The sequence below is a fragment of the Genypterus blacodes genome, unplaced genomic scaffold, assembly GCF_046128005.1.
Source record: "Genypterus blacodes isolate CSIRO-AG114 ecotype Tasmania unplaced genomic scaffold, CSIRO-AGI_Gbla_v1 ptg000021l_1, whole genome shotgun sequence".
Lineage (NCBI taxonomy): Eukaryota > Metazoa > Chordata > Actinopteri > Ophidiiformes > Ophidiidae > Genypterus > Genypterus blacodes.
Window position 1 is genome coordinate 9880155 of NW_027466834.1, and position 17405 is coordinate 9897559.

General features: G+C 39.0%; 1 protein-coding gene across 1 annotated transcript; it reads right to left on the bottom strand.

Moving 5' to 3' along the window:
• Positions 1-310: 310 nt before the first annotated feature.
• Positions 311-16085, bottom strand: ccdc73 (coiled-coil domain containing 73). Its single transcript, XM_076142055.1, has 22 exons — positions 16041-16085; positions 15279-15386; positions 13637-13708; positions 13416-13487; positions 13317-13352; positions 13068-13142; positions 11480-11518; positions 10496-10631; positions 9907-9986; positions 9688-9804; positions 9340-9399; positions 9029-9133; positions 7403-7513; positions 6853-6993; positions 6358-6517; positions 6213-6283; positions 5933-6026; positions 4008-5755; positions 3272-3371; positions 2933-3072; positions 841-913; positions 311-414 (listed from the first exon to the last, which is right to left on the bottom strand). Exons 1-22 carry the CDS (start codon positions 16083-16085, stop codon positions 311-313), a joined length of 3687 nt encoding a protein of 1228 aa, XP_075998170.1.
• Between the last annotated feature and the right edge of the window lie 1320 nt (positions 16086-17405).

Below are 17405 nucleotides of genomic sequence, written 5' to 3' on the forward strand. Positions count from 1 at the left end.
AGATAATAAATTGTGATATTAACTTGACAAACTTTTGTGAGGTTGTCTTATCCTGTCTTTGTCGTATAACTTACCAACCAGTACAACTTCTCAAAAGAAAATAGCCAACTCAAATGAACCCAGTTCATCAAGGTAATAAAGGAAAATAAATATGTAGTGAAGATTTGACTAGTATCCATATAAACATGGCTAGTTTAAGCCTTTCTGAACTCATAGAATCCCTTCTTAAACAAAACTATATGCCATATAAGTTCAGTCATCAGTTGGTGGCGTTTTGGCCACGCAGAGCCTCTCTATGCAGACAAACTGTTCACTTTTGTGAACAGTCATCTCTGGGCTCACAGAGATGACTGTTGGCCCGCCCTTTCATGGGAGTTGAAGGGAACCCAGTCAGACTCTGAAGTTTTGCTGCACCTGGTATGAGACACAGATCGTCTGCTACTTTGAGCCTGTTTTATTTGACAATTAAATTCCAAAACAAATTCCCCATAACTTTCCTGCGGTGTAATAGGTCAGACAACTTTTCAACTACAATACAGTACAAAATAAAGCACACTTGTTTTGCTCTCTCAGATTGCCTAGACCTGGAAAACACCCTCTGAAACTCCATTACCTTTCCAGATTCATTGAAACCTGTTTAGATAAAGACAGTACCATCTCTGTCAACTCATGTTGTGTTTTTTGCAAGACTAGCTAATCCTACATAAAAATTATTCAAAGAAATTGAGTTTGCTGATGACTCAATATAATTCAGTTTTCACCAACTTGAGAGTGAATAGAAATCAACATAACTCCCACTTTGGGGTACACAAGACAAACCCCTTTCTCTAAGCACCTTACCCTGCAGCGGTCTGCTCACTGCACTGGAGGAGGTGGAGACAGGAAAAGAACTCTCTGACAGAATTCTGCTCTCCTGTGGGAAAATGATATCACACAGTAAAGATTGCAGCAAACCAATATAGCTTGTTGTACTTGAAGCCTACAAAGATGAAGCCCTAGGGTCTCCATCCTGACAATGATAGATAACACCTTGGTTCCACGGATACCCAACGGATCCCTGAGCTTTTTAGGTAGAAAAGCTTCTCAAGTGAACTCTATTTCACATTGCCAGAGTCCAGGGAAAAGTAAGACTTTGGCCCTTGCTACCACTTGTTAACCTTTCTAACCAGTTTGCTCTGGCTAATTTCGGCGTGATGCACTGAGTCTACATCAATCACCAGCACCTGGAGCTTATTAAACAGAGTGGCAGTTTGTGGTGATGTGACAAAAGAGAGCATGACAATGTGTGGAAAAACAGAGAAAAAGGGGAGAGACAACAAGAGAATGGCGAAAGTGAGTGAGAGAGAGATGGATGATGAAGTGCGAGAGGAAAAGAGCGAGCGAAAGAATGAGGAGATGGATAAAGTCTGAGTATGTGAGAGGGGAGAGGTACCCAAGTATCATACGGTAAATTTCCTTCCACAGGCCATCCATTCTATCCGTCTGGCTGTCTATGGGACATGTCTATGAGCTGAACATACATCAGCCATGTTCTTTCATTCAGCACTTGGCTTAATATATCATTACTGCTGTAGACCTCTGAAATCTTCCCCAGATATACGGTGCATTCCCATAAATGTGTTGGCCCCAGGAAATATTTGCTTGCTCTCACATTTTGGACCACAAAAATGTTGAAAAACCATTATAATGTTTACTTCTTATGAGGACATACCTGCTTGACAGAAAAGATATATTTGTTATTATGCACACTTTTCCCTGGAGGTTAACTCGGACGTATTTTATAAAATGATGAAGCTCAGTATTGGTGGAACAGGGAATGACCTCAAGCCAAATGATTTGATAGAGCAAACATTTTGGGGTCATTCCCTGCAGTGGTATCTAGCTTCCTCAGACGTTTCTTAAATATGTCTCTGTGAGCATCATGTCCAGGCTATTTCCTGCTGTTCAGCATCTAGCTCTAACACAGAACACTGCTGTGGCTTTAATGTGATGAAATATACTTGGACTTAGAAATGTAATGGAAGCACTTTGTCAGTTAAAATTAATTCCCCTACATAGCAGTAAGTTGAGCTCATAGAGCGAGGCATCGTTTAGATATTTATGTAAGATATAAATCTAGAAATTTATATATGCATGTACATCATCAGTGCTATTTTCCTTTGTTACCCATGACAGAGAGAGCAGCTTCAAACTGGCCTCTGTTCCATGTATAGGGTGCTGTGTTGTGCAATATGCAGTCTAAAATTAATAATAAATAAAAACACCTTGCCTTACCACCTAAAAGTCTGTCCAAATGAAACGTGGTGTAACATGTGGTGTAAAATCAAAATGGGTACAACCCAACCCCAGCACCGCAAACAGAAATAACATCAGAATACACACTGTGTATTCTTCAGCCAGACGCAGTTAAATATAAATACATACAACCTTTCTACTCAGAAAGGTCCTCTTATCAGTTGTGTATGTACACAGAATGTGCCTGCTCAGATAGTGCTGATCCTAACTTGGCGTGCATGCGTGTTCATTCACCAAGTGCTCTGCGTCACAGCCCAAACTATCTCTTTCCTGCTATGCTTTATGTTGTTATTTTGTTTTTGTTTCACAGTTGGTTGAGGCGCCTAAGCTGTAGAAAAGAAGGGAAACCCTGCTTTAAGAGAGGATGTATGTATGTTTGTGGGGTGGGTGAGAGAGAGAGAGACAGCGAAAAAACAGAGACACAGAGCAGATTGGACATTGGAAGAATGTTAAACGTTTTGTTTAAATAAACAGAATAATCAACCCAGTGAGCCAAGATATCCGATATATGGATTGCCAACACATGGAATATGAACATGATTTCATTACACAATGTTGTCCTAATGTTAGATATGTGTCCTTCAAAAATTAAAATCTCAAGAGTGCTGTTAGCTAAGGAACAGGTTCTGTAGCTCACTGTGTCCGCTGCTGCTGTCTCTTGGAAAGTCTCTCTGATAGCTTTCCACTCTGCCTGATGCAGCCTCTTCAAGAAACCTGTATGCCCAGAGAGACTGGAGGTACTCATCAGATCTGACGCTGTGCTAATCGTTGGGGGGACTGCGAGGAATGAGGTGAGATGGAATATGAAAAAGGTAAAGATGAATGATTAAGGGTGGTGAGATATGGGATACAAATGTAAATACAGTTCACTTTGTAAGAGCTTAGTTGTAAGATGGTATCCTCAATGGAACAGCAATACAATGGTCTGCAATGGCTCTGTTCCAGCTGAATACATACAGTAACATACAAACATCACCTTTGCTCAATGAGTTTTTGAGGGACATGGGCATTATGCTTGGAGACTGTCCAGAGACACCCGTGGACCCAGTTGGATTTGGTTTAGAAACAGAGGATCCCTGGATGAACAAGCATGAAAAGGCACCGAGCTGTAACTACCAAATATATATCAGAGTGGAGTAAATGCCTCAGCACGCTCCAAACAATGAGCCAGTCAGGTCGTGAACATACTGAGGCCTGAAGCAAACGTAAATCTACGGTCTAACTCATATTTCTAAAAGTTTCATCCATGTATAAAATAGCTAAATAGCAAAGTTTTTAAATCTAGATCTACATCTGGTTTTCATATGTTTGGCCATCAGTCATTATAACATTTTACTCATAGCTGGGATCTGGGAACATGGTAGCCAGAGTTCAGGCAAACAAAACCAGGAAGTGGATCAGACAGGTTTTTAAGACGTCAACAATTTAACTCTGTTATCTTAGTACTTAAATGGGATAAAGTTTAACCAGGGTGGCACTTTCAATTGTTACACCAGTCAGTTGTTTTAAACCTTGGTGCGGTTTCCCTGTGCACTCCATTGTAAAAACCATGTCAGGAAGGAGTCAAGGAATCCTAAAATAATGAGTCTTATAAGTACAGTCCATCCATCCATCTAAGTATGATTGACAAAATTTAATAAATAAATCCAGTGCTTAAAATAACTTTCAAGGCTATCTAGAGAAGGGATGCTTGAACTTTTGACCTGTAGTACCTGGCCAAGTCTATGAAAGCTAGACACATCAGACTTCTGTTCCTTTCTGCAAGTCACTGTCTTTCTCTGAGTTCTATGCAATTCAAATGTTAACCTGTACTTCTTGTTGCTGGGTAGAGAGGAATCATCAGTATTACTTAACAGTTGATTTGCTAAGGGTTGCTTGTCCCATTTTGCACAGAGAAACTCTGATGATTCGTCATTCTCATCATTTAGAGAGGCAGACCGCTGCACATCAATTTCACATTTAGTGGTCTTTGTATCTTCTGTCTTTCCAGTTTCCATGGGTTCTTGAAAACAGCCAGTTTCCACTTGAGAGTCAAAAAGCCTCACATTATCCATCCTGATGTCAACCCGAGAGCCATTGAGTGGACTCTCAATCCTAACATCAGGTTTTCCAGTAGGAGGACGGTCAGTCTCAAGGGCATCATTTTCACAGAGGTTTAGGTATGACTGATAATCCTGTTTCTCGTAGACACAGGAATCAGATTCCAGAGCCTTCAGCTGACCGTTCTCCTGCTCTGAGATTTCCTGAGTTTCCTGAGGTTTAACCGTTTCCTGAGGTGATACACATGTTTGACTCCCTTGTAATTCTAGCTGTTCTTCTGTGTTTTTCCTGTTGATGGTCTTATTAGAGGGATTACAATCTTCTAACTGTACGTCAGTGGTCTCTGACGTTTTCATACCGACAACATTGTCAGATTGGGAAGCTGACAGTGCAGCGGTGCTACATTTACATGACTGATTTAAGGGTTCTGAAGATTCACTGTGGAAATCTTCTGCTGTTGTGTGTGACCGCTTCTCTTCTGGGGTTTTCTCACAAACCAGTTGGATTATATCTGAGGACTGATTAAGTGAGTCTACATCCTGAGTGTAGGTTTGGATTCCATTGGGACTGAGGCATTGCACCTCATGACTGAGAGGGTGAATCCTGTTACTGAGGTATCTGTTCTCATCAGCTCTGAGTGTGAGGAGTTGGTCGCCCTTCATCCCAAACCTAAAGCCCTGGCTAGAGTCAGCATCATTCTTGTTGACTGTCTGAAAGAGACTCTGTGAGCAGTCTGCTAATTGTGAATCGATGTCAATGGCCTGCAGTGTATGACTCTCCTCTCTGTCTCTGTGGTTTTTATCACTAGATGTCTGGGCCGGTATCTCTGTTTCTTGTATGCTCAGTGCTGTTCTACCTCGTTTTTCCTCTCCATCTCCTTTTTCTCCCTCTGCTCTATCTTTTGTTTCTTTTTCAGGCTTTCTGGTGTCCCTTACATACTCTGTTGACCCTTGGCCATGCTCTTGTGTTCGTGCTCTGCCTTCAAGCCTTCCAGTCACTTCTCTAGTGCTCCTGTCCTCCTCTACATCTTGTTTGTAGATGTCTTCAAGTCTTCCCTGCTTTTTATCCTTTCCTCCTTGTTCTTGCTCACTCCAAACTCTGTTACCGTCTCCACTCTTTCCTTCTATAGCTCCATTAAGAGACCTGTTCTCAGTGCTTAACAAACCACTAACACTACGGCCAGCGTCTTTAGCTGCAGAAAAATATGTGTCAAGTAAATCTGTAGTGACATCAGGACTATTTTCTGCTTTGGGAGATGAAGGTGTGTGTTTGGTTGACAGGGCAATCGCAATGGTTATGTTCCCGCAAAGAGTATGGACACTGGAAAGGTTGCTGGGTGAATGTAGGGTGGCATATATGTTTGAAGGGGAAAGGAATTCTTTAGCTTGTGGTTGTTGGTCATATACTGACATTTCCAGTCCTGAAAGAGAACACAAAATACAAATTCAGAGAAGAATTGTTTATCATTATTTGTCAGTGTATACTGGTCATGAAGTCTCTCAAGAAATTGCTTAGATGTTGTCCCTATTCTGAAGAAAATGATAATCTCTAAATTGTCTGTACAGTCCATGTCTGTGTTTATATTATTCTGGCTGACCTTGTTTGATCACAGACTCTGTGGCCACATGACAGTTTGTGTCTCTGCCCCGAGAGGGTGAAACACTCTGCAGACTTAGGCTTTCGTGTCTTATCTGTGTGAACAAAAGAACAGCCACAAGCTCAAAGGCACAAATGCTTAGGTGTTAAACCTAATTACTGACTTGTGCTGAACAGAAGATGTGATACTTTTCTTACACTTACTACAAAAAATATACAGTATTTAATATTTAATGTTATTCAGGCAACCATCCACTAAAATTCCTTTGTTGACTAATTACCTGGCTGATGGGAGTAAGGGAGGACTTGACACAAGAAAAATCCATGTGGAGGCTGCCATCGCTGCTTCTTTCTAACAACAAATTTCCGATAATACTCACACAATGTCATATCTCATGCCGTGCTGATGAAAATACAAATTTTTACCTGTATTTGTAACTTCTAGATTCTCCTTGCTCAGGTCTGACTCCTGTACTTCAACCTCAGAATCCATGACAGCGTCATCTTGGGAGAACATTCGGGGCTCACAACCCTTTTTGTTGCACACTGCACTGATCTCTGATGTAATGAGATGCATCATCTCACTCTACGAAGACAACGTATCATCAGATTATTTTGCTGCCACAAATTGTGTGCTTAACTGAAATGTACTAGTTTTTATTTTGCATTATGTTGCATTACCTCTTTGGCAGAGGATATTATTTTGTTGGTAATGTTAATTTTTTTTATTAATGCAATCTATTGTATTGAAGATGAACCGATACTGTATCTGTACTAATCAAAATAATTTTTTATGACATACATACAATGTTTTAACCATCAAACACGTTGCTTGCAATGGACATAAACGGTGAGAATGTAAATTGCCAGCAAAACATGTCAGTTTGCAATTGTGTAACTGTATAAAGTGCTCATTTTTACCTCCAGTCCATGCATTGGCTGCACCTGCAATACGGCCTGAGAGGACAGTTCAGTGTGTTGCTGATGTAGCTGGTCATACGCTTCTTTCACTGCTACAAGGTCTTTCTGGTCATTCTGGATATGCTCCAGAAACACTGTCTTCTGTTCAACACACACACACACACACACACACACACACACAAACTGTTTTGTGAACAACTGTGCCATATGTATGCACAAATTTAAAGAATAATGCAAATCGATAACTAATAATCATCTCATGTTGGCTCCTTTCCCCAAGATATTAGAGCAGATTTTAAGGAAATTAGATCAAAAGACTTTTCCAAACTTTTGCAATACTGCATCATTTTCAACCACATTTTCAGGATTTATATGACCAAAGAAACCTTGTGGGAACACATGACCACTAATGTTTGTAAATCAATTTTTGAAAGAAAATCTTTTCCTTTTATCACACTGCAATCTAGCCTGACTAGCACTATTAACAAAGACATATTTCTTTGTGATTTATATTAATAATTTGGCACAGTTCAGCTCTGTCCAGCGCTACCTCTTTGTCCCAGATGGCCTTGGAAGCAGAGTAGTCCTCCATGAGTTGGGCCATCCTGTCTTCCGCTGCCTTGCGTTTCTCTTGCATTCCCTCATGTTCTCGCTTAAGGGCCTGCAGTAAAATTAATCACCCGTAGGATTTTTAATGCAATACTAAATTTTTATGTGTTTATTTAACCTGAACAGAAGGTCTTAAACACTGAGAGAGGAGGGAGAGTGAGAGACAGTGACAGACAGAAAGAGGAAGTGTGTGTGTGTGTGTGTGTGTGTGTGTGTGTGTGTGTGTGTCTGTGTGAGAGAGAGAGATCTTGCTAATACAAATCAGTAAGGGTGGGTCATGGTAATAAGGATTTTAATAAATGAATGCATGGCTGAAATGAGAAGAGCAAACAAAGACTAAAACAATAATAAACCTTAAGGCTGTAAATGGAGAATAAACACACTATCATTCAGTTGCGGAGTGCAGTGTGTGTGTGTGCTAATGTGCGCTTTGAGTGCTTTGTGAACGCCATCTGTCACATTTATGGGTAGTAACAGCAGTCATCATTTATTTCCATCCTTATATAATTTCACTTTGTAATTATTTAAATAGATGCTGAAGAATATCTCAGCTGTGTGGGAAAATGTAATGTTTTACATGGTGACACACACACACACATATTTTTCTATCAATAAAATATTTCCTGTCATGCATTTTTCTGCATAAATAGGTTATGAGCACCCACACAGGAAAAACTCAAATGTCATATCATAAACCAATCCAAATTACACCGCTCAATTTTCATTATTTTTTACTAAATTGGAACTAGAATTCTATTCTGTCCTCAACTGTTTCCTAGAAGCTGTACAATACATTCTGCCATATTCTTCTAAAGTAACTGATATGTAAATATCATACATCAGTCACCAATTCAGCAGAAGAACTGCATTAAAATGCAATCTCTCCTGATTAGAAAGAAGAAGAAACATTTTTTACATTGACACAAGAACAATGTTTGCTCTCTGCATTTAACCTATCCTAACCAGAGAGTAGCCACAGTGCAGCACCCAGGGATCCATTCCAGATCTACAGCCAAGTGCCTTGGTCAAGGGCAATGGCAGGAGCAATTAACTAAACACATGCTTTTGATGGTGGGGGAAACTGGAGTAACCAGAGGAAACCCTGCATGATCCTCCAGAGAATATGCAAACTCCACACTGAAACTCACTGTATTGAGGTCAGAATGCCATTCACCCTTACCCTTCTTAATTAACTTGAATTGGGAGCTGTTACTATAAATGAATAGCTGCACCTTAGTTCTTTTTAAAAACTGGGTGAAGCTTGATAATATCTTAACAGCCCATTGTGATGAGATATAATCTGTTCTATTGACCCAAATCTCAAAATCTAATCAGTGTTCCTTGACCTAACTAAGAACAACCTCTCCACAACATTTAATAAAGTACGGTACTTATTTGTGGTGTAACGAGTGTGTGATAATGCAAAGCTGAAAATATCCCAGATTTTATGATTGAAAGCTGCAGGTGGTTCAAAGGTACAATAGGAGCAGTTATGATGTTAGCGCTGTACTTGTCTCATCAAAAGCTGTTCATAACCTTAACTGGCATAAATAAAAAACGAGATAACCTGGCACTCCTCTTTCTGTGTGTGCAGCTCCAGTTCCACTCTGCTCACAGTCTGTGTTTGGCTCAAGAGCAGTTGCTGGGCATGCTGCAGGGATCTCATCACTTTCTAGACACATAAAAACATGTACAAGCAAAGAGAGATGAGAGAGGGAGTGTACAAAATGACAGACGTTAACACATACATCAAAGTCTATATTAAGTAATATTGTAGATTGTGTTTTATGTATTATGAATTTGTTACCTAATTGGAGTAAAATATCAAGGTCAAGGCTAGCGGCAATAATTCATTCATTTAATTTTCTAGTTTCTCACCTGTTTTTCTGATCGCTCAGATTCATTCTCATTCCTGAGTTTCTCATTCATTTCAGTTTCCTAAACATGCAAGAGACATATAGAGAAAGTAATACACTATACATCACAAAAGGTTAGTGTATATCAGGAACTTAAAGACAAGGCAGAGGATTTAAGAAACACGTCATCAGAATAAAGGTCCTGTGATCACCTGAGGGTCACTTATGTCTCCTACTTTAACCTTTAAGTCGAGTATGTTTGGTAACTCATTCTACCCAAATACAATATTGCCCTTGACAGCCAGAATGTCTTTTTAGATGTGCTGTCAGTATCCTGATTGGTCATTATTCCCAATGATTTCCCATTTACCAGGAGCAGCTTCTGCTGTAGCTGCAGTGTATGCTGCTCTCTGCCTGAAGTACTCTGGGTCTGTTGTGCTGACAACACTTTGGCCTTAAACAGCTTGTTGTTGACTTTCTCCAACTCCTGATAAAGAACAATAGACTTATACATTTCAAAAGAACAACTTTTCCTGAAGAGACAAACTGATTTTCTAGGTGTTATTGATGGTCACAAAATCTTACATACCTGCTCCAGGAATTTAATGGTTGTTTCTTGTTTTGCATTTGCAGAAGCCACTTTCTTATTGACTTCCATGGCCTCATCAACTGTAAATAAATAAATAAATTGCAATAGGCAATGCAAACCACCATGCTTATTAACTCAAGCAATGAATACTAATAGCTAATAATAACAGCAATCAAGCCTATTCCTAGTGAGTACATAACATTAATGGTTCTGATCTTTAACACTGAAAATATGCAGTTTTATGTGAGCTTTAACATGACACACTCTAGTTCTACATGCTGACAGTGAATGGTGACTGTTACATTTTCCAGATAGGCCAGAGAGCATTTAGTAAAATACATTCCAATCTCTTTTAAATACACTGCAGGCATGGCAGCCTGGGTTGCCTGTTGTCCAACTGTATGTCTTTACATAAATAGAGATTCTGTGGTTTTAGGAATGTAAGATAAATGTGTTGCAACAAAGACAGGCAAAGGCTACCTAGAGAAAATGTTACCTACTATTGCCCAGTTTCCACAACAAAACAGATATTTGCAGATTATTGCAAATATCTGAGAGATTATCATTCATCCCGTCATCCATCCCTCACCATTCTGCTCTAGGTTTGCATGGGCCTGCTTGACCACGGTACACTGCCTGGACAAAGCACTGACACGTTTCTCCACCTCCCCCAGCTGGTTCATGTGGCTATCCTTTGAGCGGCTCTGCAAGGCCAGTTTCTGCTCCTGTGGAAGTGGGAAGGATTAAATTAGAGATAGAAAAGAAAAAGACCAATTTTATCAGAAGAAAATCTAATATAATAGTGCAGAGGAAAAACACCACAAGGAAAGAAATACAGGATATCAATTAATAAATTCTGGGAGAATGAATTTTAGCACTAAATAAATAAAGAGTAAATAAAACATTTTAAATGTAAAATTGTAGAGAACAGTTCACTGACTGATTCAGATAGTTCTTCTACTATTGATCATTGGGGCATTTAGCCAACAAGGCCTCGAAAAGAAATGTTTTCCCACACCAAAGTTTGTTGGTGTCTGGGCAACTTTTTAACCGGAAAATTAAATTGAAATGTAGTGAAAAGTAAAAGTAAACAAATGACTTTAATGAAGACGTTCATTAAATATGTAATGAAATGTACTTTTTTCTGTGCAATGAAGAAATCAATTCAGGTCATGCCTCAGAATACTTTATTGCTCTTCAAAATGCCATTATAGTTTGATTGTCTGTATCAAGCAGATTATTTTCTTCTCTCTCGTTTTCCCACTCACTCCTTCACTCTCATTCTCACTCCCCCCTCTCTGGGAGACCGGCTCTCTTCTGTTGAGCCACTGTTATGTGGAGGTTAAACCGAGCGAGGCACAGTTATAAAATATTTTAATACAGATATTTTCTCTGCTGTGCTGGCAGTTCAAAGTGTCACACACTCCCTATCCGTTACTCCTGATGAGCTCTTCCCTCCAAACCCATCCCTCCTTAGCAACATCTCTCCATCCCTTCATCCTCCTCTTTAATATCCCTCACTCCCACCAATCCTCTGTAAACAATTTATATAATTGGAAAATCTTTTTCTTACCAGCTCTCTTGTGTTCCGCTCCAAAGTGTACTTCAACAACTGTAAAACGCCAGTACAAGAATATCAACAAAGTCATCCTGTCGATTTACTTAACATTCACTTTGATGGAGCTTTTCAATAATTTCTCTCAGATATTCAAAAGTTTACAATCATCAACGAGACACTTTAATGCACATTAAGCCAAGACTGCACATCTGAGTATAATGGCACAGAATTCTGAATATATTAGTTACATTCATTCAACTGATAATATTTATTCTATCATATTAATATCAGCTACATGGTCAGATTTTATAGCACATGGATATCAATATTTATTAGTTTATAATATAATAAGTCATATACACTGTTGACATTTTTATAATCTTTTCTCTGCAATTACTTTTTACCTCTAAACTCCTGTCATCAATCATGCTCTGAAAAGTACACATGATAGATTCCCTACAGTGTTGTCAAATTGTTGAACCATAAAATTAAAAACTAGCACTTCTTTAAGCAGTATCAGTGGTCAGGGTTTATCAGGTAACTGTGAGTTGATTTATTCTACTTTTAAAGTGTACCAACTATATTAGTCTATCCATATTAAAATGATTTTATATTTGAAATAATCTCTTATCATATCTTTTCAGCTAAAAAGGTGGTGACATGCTCATTTTTCCATCTTCCAAAGTGGTTGCAGAAACACGCAAGCATTTGAGAACAGCAAACATCCTATGGATTTGAGGATTTTGTGTCCGGGGTTTTTTAACACTTATTTGCCAATTAAATTCCAAAACTTTTCCTTTACTACTAATCAATATTTCATTACTGTTTTCCACATGTTAATAAGTTGGGCAAGTGTTAAATGTTTAATGTCACTGCAAACATGAGTTGAAGCACAAGCTTAAGTGTGGAAATCTACTTGAAGGAGTGATCTGAAATTAAAAGTAGTAAAACAGAAGCAGCAATCCTTTTATAAAGGACATTACAATGCTTTACAATGCTATTTAGGCAGGAAACCAAAGAAAATTCCAGGCAATCGAAGTCATATTGCAAATTTTACAAAACCAACTGCCATCTGATTAGAAAGAGGTTAAATTAAATGAATCCACCAGACCGTGTTACAGCAATAAACATGACTGGGCCCCAGTGTAGCCAAGCACTGCAGCCTGTGTCTGCAAGATAGAATATCAAAAACACCCTCTATTGTCTCTGTAACACGGCTGGGCTGTTAAAGTGCAACGGACCGTGGGGACAGCCGTATATCACCTCTGCAGTGTCTGGATGAAAGAGGAACATCCAAGCCCAGTCTGAGTCAGGCCTACACACAAACACCATATGCCCTTGACCCAGTCTGTCTTTTTTTTTCTTACTTCAAAGATACTACTCGTAACTGTCTAGACAATGGTACGCTTTCACAGGGGTTGACTCCTAATTAGTTTAATTTAAAGTTATTATTTTGGAAGGAAGAAGGGAAAGTGACTGTGTGGCGATGATGCATGCTGGTGTGTGTGTGTGTGTGTGTGTGTGTGTGTGTGTGTGTGTGTGTGTGTGTGTGTGTGACGAAGAATGAGAGAGCGAACAGCTTGAGTGTTTTACATCTCGTTACCTGTAGTGACTTCAGCTCGTCCTTCAAGCTGTTAATCTCCTTGTCTTTCAGCTCAGCACTGATCTGGTATTTTCTCTGAAATGATGCATTACTTTCAGAAACCATAAATAACAAAGCACGGGATAAAGGAATTCACCATGAGGACCAAGATTGTGAAAGTAAAACGACAGAATTTACAACTCGACTTAAGATATTAACTGTAAAAAGTGCTTGTGTTGAAGTTTTTTTTGGGAAATAATGCTCTCATACCTTTTCTTCCTCAGTGTATCTTATTTTGGCCTGAAACTAAAGAAAATAAATTGGTTGAGCACAAAGTCTTCAGGGATGCTGTAATCATAAAGAAATTACCTGCTTCTTTACACTGGCGAGGGACTCTGTGTGCTCGTTTGACAATGTTTCAAAGTGATGCTGTAAAGCATCCTGTCACATGGGAAAAACACATCAATCAAAATTAACACTGGACAATGTGTTAACCGAACCTGTGACATGTCATGAATGATGCACTATCTACAGAGCAGAGCCCTTCATTTAAACATGCTGATGTAGAGCCAGCCAAGGCCCAACCATACCTTCTGCCACTCCAGCTCCTGCTTCTCCAAAACCAGTTTGCTGAGCTGCTCCTCAAAGCGAGTTTCGGTATCCTGAACCGTCCGATACGGAGCATTTCAAACACATGAAAGGTAGCAGATGAAAGTGGAACAACCTTAGCCAATGCCATGGAGTGAGGAGTAACTCACAATCAGACACACAGACAATCTTAAGACACCCGCTAAATGAAATAACAAGACAGTAAATTTAACCTCAGTGATGGCTAGTACAGTGTGATCCTGGCAGGCATGGTCCAGAACCATCCATTGAAATCCTATTATCTCCATCTATCCCATGGGCAAATAAATCCCTGGAGATGAGCCAGAACTCTGCAGTAAGTTTTCCTAGTTCAATCCTCCATATCTTTTCTAGAAGCACCCACGAAAGAGGAACATTAGAAGGGAGGTGATATTTGTGGAAAGCCATCCCTATCCTCCCTCTTCCCTTGGAGAAGGCAGGTAAAAGTCAATTGCTCTCTATATCCACTGGACTTTTTTATGTGCACGTGGGAGCTGGTCTACTCACTGAGTTTATTTTATAAGTTCCTATTAAACTATGCTACCAGCGTGGCACTGCACTTTAAAAAGAGAAGTGCACAGGAGATAAAGCTGTTATTTTTCCAAAGAGGAATAATCATTGTCTGTGCAAGTGCGTGTGTGTTTAAAAAGGACACTAAAAGCTTTCATTGAGCCTGGTAAAGAGCGTAAATCACAACAGGCACCCATACATGTACCACCAACCAGGGGCACTAAAACCTTTCAATCCAGATTTTGTAGAACAATATCACCTAAATTATTATTTTCCTTATTATGTGAAAATTCATGGCTGTTAACATACATTTGTCATGGCTTTTCATCTCTTTACTGTTAGAGGCTGCTCTGAATGGATGCCTTTTACTAAGCATTTTAAACGGAAAAACCTTTATATCCGGGCATGGAAAACTTGTGGAAAGTGTTGTTAATGTTAAATAAACCTTCCCAAGTGACACAGCAATATTTTCAGTTTTAAAACATCGATGCAACACATTCCCATTTAGGGCAAAGCTACTACTGCACCATCTCAAGCTGTGGGTTGTCCTCTATTAAAAAAGAAAAAAAGAAAAACAAGAGCATTGGAATTTGACCTGCTCAGGAATGTCTGGCATCATGACATCCTCTTGCTTCTTAACCTCTCCACCCCTTAAACGGCGCAACTACAAAGTGTTACTTTGATAACAGCAGCGCCTGAGGAGGATCAGGCTGATATAAGTTTTGTCCCAGTCAACATGACTATAATAATAAAAAACAAATGGCAACTAACGGCAAACAGCGCATTTTTGCTCTCCTAACCTTTAAGCACACTCTCATTGTGCTGTCATGTTTGAAGTGCTTGCTGCAGGGTACAAACCATTCTTTCTTGTTACATTTTTTACAAACAAATGGACTTTCTTGTTATTGTTTAAGGGTCAAATGGCTTGTGTGACCTCCATCTTGATACAATGTGCATCACACTCAGTTGCACTCACACAACAACTCCCCATGTAGCTCTCTGAAATTAGCCACCTCTCTGGTCCTCTTGGCTAAATCAAACCTAAATTGTAATAATTCCATGGAAAGTTTTAGATTGTACAATTAAAACATCTACCCTTCGAATATGCAGCTCCTCTAAAGCCTCCAGGAGATGGGTTTTAAATTTCAGCAACTGTAGTAAGATGCCGTCTTCGTTTTCTGTGAGGGGGTCACCGGGCAGCACCTGCTCCAAATCATGACAAAAGCATCAGCCTAAAGTTAATAAAATGATTAGATTCAAATTAAGGATGGCAAGAAGGCCCAGGATCAAAGTGCAGCTTGTTCTCCCACAGTCCAGAAACACAGAACTAAATTCACCATTGACCATTAAAATTCCAAAACATTTCCTGGCCAGGCATTATTAAAGCTGCACTTGTCTGGCATTGTGATAATAACAACAATAAATGCAAATAAATGTAAGACGCTGTCTCATTGCAACCATCATTGCCTGGTTTCAGAAGATGATACTGTACAAGAGCAGATTTATTCAAAAGTATATTTATTGTTTTAAGGGTCTAGCTTGAGTTGTGCAATCATTATGAAAATACCTGTGACTTTTTCGAAAAACAATTTGGATATTTTCAAATTTTCAAAGAATTTCCTGCCCTGAAAACATTTTCAAATTCCATAACTTTTCCTGGATTTAGGACAGGTTTTACAATTGTGAGTAGACAGGCAGATGTTTCATAACACTCTCATCATAACAGACCCAAACAGAGACAGGTGCAATTTCTTACAATTATTCTAAGGAAGAAATGTTAATCTAATTTGAAAATGTACAAACAAAGCAGCTGATGAATGTTACAAGTGTTTTCTTCTACTGTCTGCAGTAACTTACGATGGCGTGGGTGGAGAGTGTCCCGGAGACTGCGCTGAGATCCATTGGTTTGTTTTAGGGCAAGGCCAAGATCCAGCAGGACCTCCACTCCCTGTTAATCAAGAAATAATAATTTTGTTGAAAAAGGTTAATAGAATAGCGGTTTAATAAGCTGTGTCACCCTGCTTTTCCACTTATAAGTATAATTATGTCCTCATCTGCAATTTTACTGCTAAATGATTTTATAAGAAATAACAGGCTGGCGCATTAAAACCTTGTTATGTTTCTAAGTCACTACGATTTAACCTAATGGCTTTGAAATGACTATTTCTTTGTTTCGACACCATTATCATGGCAATGAGAGGATGGCACTTTGATAAGCCATTTTAAAATGAACCAGCCCATTGACACTAAATAGGGGTCACAGCAATAACACTGAATGGACAAATTGTACTGTCATTGCTTTTTAAATTATATAAGTTATTTAATTTGACCTGTGGATGGACCTCTTGTGATTGTCTTTGTCGCCTCATCATAACCAAGAGACTGACTGACACATTTACGTGAAAACCTTGGCTGCATACCCGCAAACGCACACATACACATACTTCAAAATGTGACTATTTAAGTGGGAGGTCTCCACTCGCCACTGATCTCTTAATAGAACAGACCTTTTCTCTCCCATTTAACCTGTGCTGGTATCAATCATGTTAGGGAATTAAATGATCCCTGCTAGAATTGGTTACTATCATAAAGTGACACTGTGACCCCGAGCTCAGTAGGGAGGAAATGTGCAAACGCGTATAAGTGTGTGTTGGTGTATCCGAGTGATGGCATTGGTGTGTGTGTTGCATGAACAGGGGGAGTGTCTTTATTCCTCTGATTCAGTTGAGCAGGTATTAACCACCTTCTCCAAGCCATGAACAGACAATGAAAAGAAATCGGTTTAATGCACCATATGATCTGCAGCATGACGTTGATGTTTTATCTACAACTGAGTTATGTTTGTGTCACTTCTGAGGAAAAGAAAGGGAATATTGTCATACACCTCATCACAGAGGAGTACTGCATGTAATATCAGTGTATGAGTGAACTAAGATCTAACAGAAGTCACAAGAAGGTCATTCTATAACCTTTTTTTTGGGGGGGGGGGGGATATTAATTAATTATTTTTTAAACATTCGATTTCTTGGACAATGTATCAAAAATGAATGTTACTCAGATAAAAAATTATGAAAGAACAATAATCTTTTTTTTCAATTCCATTTTTTTTATTCTAGAGTTAAAATTTTAACAGCTTATAATATTTATATTAATATTAATATAATAACTTAATTTGCATATGGGTTTTGCATAAAGGTTACAAAGTGTTACACAGAATGAGAA

Bases quoted from the DNA above. Each gene is read 5' to 3' on its own strand.
- ccdc73 (XM_076142055.1), bottom strand. From the start codon at position 16,085: ATGGATCTCAGCGCAGTCTCCGGGACACTCTCCACCCACGCCATC. The intron at 13,709-15,278 runs GTAGATGTTTTA...CGGACGGTTCAG, and splicing joins AGGAGCTGCATATTCGAAGG to GATACCGAAACTCGCTTTGA. The intron at 9,134-9,339 runs GTGAGAAACTAG...TTATGTGTCTAG, and splicing joins CTGAGCGATCAGAAAAACAG to AAAGTGATGAGATCCCTGCA.